General features: G+C 53.9%; 1 protein-coding gene across 1 annotated transcript in view; it reads right to left on the bottom strand.

Annotated features, from left to right (window-relative positions):
• The window catches only part of LOC102241960 (antizyme inhibitor 2-like), a gene marked incomplete at its 3' end in the record, with an annotated part of 8,144 nt that extends 3,653 nt beyond the window's left edge, over positions 1-4,491 (bottom strand). The window contains 6 exon segments of the mRNA XM_014541121.1: positions 176-364; positions 1,867-2,001; positions 2,815-2,845; positions 2,848-2,986; positions 3,474-3,647; positions 4,195-4,491. Of these exon segments, the coding sequence (XP_014396607.1) occupies positions 176-364; positions 1,867-2,001; positions 2,815-2,845; positions 2,848-2,986; positions 3,474-3,647; positions 4,195-4,377 (851 nt within the window).
• Between the last annotated feature and the right edge of the window lie 249 nt (positions 4,492-4,740).

Below are 4,740 nucleotides of genomic sequence, written 5' to 3'. Positions count from 1 at the left end.
CACACACACACACACACACACACACTTGTATATGCGCACATGCCATGCATGTAGAGTCAGAGACCTCTCAACCAACATAAAGCTCAACTATATGCAGGCACAGGACTGAGTTTCAAAAGCTCCCTGTACACAAACACACACTCTGTGCAATAAACCCAGGCTGGGGCCCCCAGACGCCCTCTCCTCCTCCTGTCTTACCTCCTCAAACTCCGGCTCAGAGCCCTCAACTCCGGGGAAGCCCCCTCCAATGTCCAGGATGCTCATGTCATGCCCGACCCCACGGCCCATCTCGAACACGCGCCGGCAGTCGGCGATGGCCTGTGGGAAGCTGTGGGGATTCTGGCAGCCCGAGCCCACGTGGAAGCTGAGCACAGGTGGAGTGACAGGTGCAGAAACACACGAGGAAACGCAAGGGTCAGCAGGAGGAGGTACACATTCGGAAACAGCCACACAGGCACAATGTGAACCAGCATGGACACAGACATGGGGACAGGCATGACTACATGGAGCTCGTGGGCACCCACAGGAGCCACAGCCTTGGCTGTGCAGATGGGGACCCCAGAGACACACACCACATGACAGTCCGTGAGCTGGGCTCTCGTGGTTGTGGGGCAGTCACCTCTCTTAGCAACCCCTCCCAAAGCCTCGTGGCAGGGGCTCCTCTTCTTCTCCTCCTTGGAATGCATGTGATCTGAACCTCAAATCTCAAACCATCCGCCAGGGGTCGCAGAGGAACCAATCAGGGGCAGGTGGGGTGAGGTGAGGGAGGACACTCCTCAGGTGCAACATTCAAGGGCGCACCAAAGCTCTGAGCAATCAACATAGTAACCTTCATGCACTATCCTATATAATAAAGAGGTAATATGAAAATTGACTATCACACCCTCGAACAAGATGGCCACCTCATGTGGTCACATGATGGCCAACACAAGAGGCCGGCAGGGGGGTGCAGTTGGGGGAGACTGGGCCAGCAAGGGAGGACAGTTGGGGGTGACCAGGTCGGCAGGGAAGAGAAATTGGGGACAACCAGACTGGCAGGGGGGTGCAGTTGGGGGACACCGGGCCGGCAGGGGAGGGCAGTTGTGAGCGATTGGGCCAGCAGGGGAGCAGTTAGGCATCGATCAGGCTGGCAGGGGAGTGGTTAGGGAGTGATCAGGCAGGCAAGCAGGCAAGCGGTTGGGAGCCACTGGGACCCTGAGAGGGATGTCTGACTGCCAGTTTAGGCCTGATCCCACAGGCAGTCAGACATCCCCCGAGGGGTCCCAGATTGGAGAGGGTGCAGGTTGTGCTGAGGGACACACCCGCTACTGCACAAATTTTGTGCACCGGGACTCTCGTCTGTATATATTATAGAGAGAGGAAGAGCGAGTGAGAGAGAGAGAGAGAGAGAGAGAGACCTCAATTGGTTGCCTCCTATACACACCCCATCAAGAGATCAAACCTGCTGATGCAAAAATATCCATGATGAATAAAATACAAAAACTTTAAAGACAAGATTAGTTAAGAGTAGTTGGACCCATAGGAAAAAGAAAAAGCAGATATGACAATCCTATCTTGATTTAAAATTTCATATTCTCTCATCATGGATTTTTTCTGCATTAATTTTTTTTAAAAACTGTATTAAAACATTATTTATCTTCAGTACAAAGTTTTCGGCACCCCGTTAAATTTTGCATCCAAGGCCAGTGCCTTGCCTGCCCCACCCTCCCAGCAGCTGACACCCACCTCCTCTTCTGAGGACCACAGGGAGCCACCAGAGGCCCAGAGGGGCCACGCTGACCCGAGGGCACCCAGGGAGTCAGAGGCTGTAGACAGGCGTGGGGACCAGGAGCCCTGCCTCACAAGAGAGAAACTCGGTGCTCTTACCTGGCTCCCACCACAGCCAGGCCTAGGTCTCGGGCGGACTTGAGCAAGTGTCCACACAGCTCCAGGCTGGCCCCAAACTTGGCGCTCATGGGGATGAGGCTCTGGCTGTCCTCGGTCCACAGTCGAAGGACCAGCCTGGGAGGGGGTGTGAGGGTGACAGGCATTCTTAGACACATGAACCCCAGGCCTGAATGCTTTTCTGCCCCCACCCAAACTCCCTCCAGCCTCCCTCCACCTCTGCCTTGGTCCTCTGGACTGTCCAGCCATGGAGGTCCAGGGAGGGAACACACTACTTTTTTAATTTTTTAAAATATATTTTTATTGATTTCAGAAAGGAGGGGAGAGGGAGAGAGAGATAGAAACATCAATAATGAGAGAGAAGCATTGATCGGCTGGCTCCTGTATGACCCTTACTGGAGATCAAGCCTGCCCTTGACATGAATCTAACCCAGGACCCTTCAGTGCACAGACCTGACACTCTATCCACTGAGGCAAACCAGTTAGGGCTACACTACTTCTTACAGACTTCAGCCCGGACAAGAAAAAGCAGGAAAAGGATAAAATTATAAACATCCCTTCAGCAGACCAGACCTCCTGTCACAGAATCAGAGATGTTAAGTAACTTTCCCAAGAACACACAGATGGGACAAGTAAGTCAGAAATGTGACCCCTGGTCTTCCTGAATCCTATGTGAGTGCTTTTCCCACAAGGATGCCGACTCCAGAACTCCTAATGCCAGGCTCTGCCAGCGCCTCTGCAACACAGGAAATCTTTGAAATGAGTGGGCACCAGGGAGGGCACTGGGACACCCGACCCACATGCTTGTTCTTTGCTGATTGGGCGTCTCCTAGTCACCACGGAAAAGCCTTCATCTCCTAGTTGAGGCCCAAGTCAGTTTGCCAGAACTTCCTCCCTGTCCCCACCTGCCTGCAGCCCTGCTGGTCTCACCTGGCCCCAGGGTGGTGCTGGGCCACCTTGGCAGCTCATCCTCACTGTCAAAGGTCAGGAGCTGCACCCCATGGCGGGCAGCATACTGCAGGTGGGAGACGGGCTTGCAGGGGTGGGCATAGATGATGCGTGAGGGGGCCACGCCCAGGCCTAGTACCTGCTCCAGCTCCACCTGCCATTGGCAAAGCCAGAGTAAGGGGCTGCCTTCCTAATGCCCTGCTTTTTGGGCACAGGAACCACGGGCATGAGGGGCTGTCCCCTACTGAGTCCCTACTGTGCATCTGGCAAAGCACTGAGCACATATTGTGCTATTTAAGCTTCTAGACTGCTCTGAGGAATATATAGTTGAACCCATTTTAAAGACCAAGAAACTGAGGCTCCAGTGAAATGGCTGGGCCAGGAAAGAACGGGGTCTGGGGATTAAAGCACATGTTCCCTCCACTCCTTAGCTCAGGCTGACCGCCCTCGTCACCTAGACCAGTGGAGGGTGGACCACTCCCAGTTCATTCCTTTATTCTTTCACAAACAACTGGGCACCACACACATCAGCCACTGCTCATGGGCTGCTGTCCCCACTTTGAGACACCTGGCAACTGGCCTTTTTCCTCCAGGAACCGTCAGGCCTATGAATGAGGAAACTGGCTGTGGCCCAAGCTCACCTGGCTGGCACAGTCGAAGCCGGTGCCCAGGGCGGCCAGGACACGCAGCACCCAGGGGCTGCTGTTACACTTCACCGCATAGAAGGGCGAGACCCTTGGCAGGGCCTGGCAGAAGGCCTGGTGGCGGCTGGCCAACACTCCCAGGTCGCCCACCATGAAGGGGTCTCGGTGGTCCTGCCAAGGCAGAGAGAGAGGCAAGAGAGGCTGGGCATTGTGTCACTTCAGTGAATCCTCACAGGGTCCCCATGCGGCAAGTACTACTGTTACCCAGTTAGGAAAAGAGGAAACTGCGGCTCTAAAATCTCTTTATTTTTTCCTTTTTCGTGAATACATTGGGGTGACACTGGTTAAAAAATTATACAGGTGTCAGGTGAACTACAATATGAATCTTTTTTTCAAGGTCAATAGCAACTACATGGCAATGGTAGGATTTGATCCTTGATCTTCTAACTTTTACAACAGGAAGACAAGAGGGCAACAAGCTTTATAGACCAAATGGGCGCCAGGACTCTCCAACCCTCACCGGGATCGCTTGGCACAGGGTGGAATCCCAGGAGCTGGTGGCAGACTAGAAGGGGACAGGAGAACTATCCCATGCCACCAGGGAACACAGCTATTCAGTAAGACCTAGTAAACTGACTAATAAAACACGAAGTCTTATTTTGTCCCCACCTAAGTAGGGACTGAGACCCACACTCTCCCCTCCCTCCTCTCCCCTCACCGAATCAGAGAGCTCCCGGATCTTCTTCAAGACCACCTCCATGGCAGATTCCTCAGGCCCCAGGGGGATGATATCCTTCATCAACGAGTTTCGAGTGTGTCCTTCGTTCTCCTTCGAGTTGGTGAGGGTGGTGCTCTCCCCTGACTGTCCATCAGAGCCCTCTGCCAGGGACACTCCCAGCATCCTGGAAAGGCCTTGCTCTGAGGACACTCCTCCCTCCTCCTCCCAGCGCCCTGCTGGCCCGTGGAGCCAGAGTTCCTAGGCCAGTAAGTCCTCGGCCCTCCCATGCAGCCACATAGAGCTCCATGGAGCCCTCATGAACTTTACCATCTGTGGATGGACCACTGGCCAGGCCCAGCCTGCTTCGGGGACCTAGTATGAAACCAAACAAGATGCACAAATATGCCAGGCCGGTGTTGCTCAGTGGTTGAGTGTTGACCCATGAACAAGGAAATCACAGTTTGATTCCACAGCAGGGCTCATGCCTAATTTTCAGGTTTGATCCCCATTTGGAGGCATGCAGGAGGCAGCGGATTGATAATTCTC

The sequence above is a fragment of the Myotis brandtii genome, unplaced genomic scaffold (genome assembly GCF_000412655.1).
Source record: "Myotis brandtii unplaced genomic scaffold, ASM41265v1 scaffold26146, whole genome shotgun sequence".
In the NCBI taxonomy this organism is placed as follows: domain Eukaryota; kingdom Metazoa; phylum Chordata; class Mammalia; order Chiroptera; family Vespertilionidae; genus Myotis; species Myotis brandtii.
The sequence above is the reverse complement of the archived record's forward strand: the minus strand, read 5'-3'. Positions and strand labels throughout refer to the sequence as shown.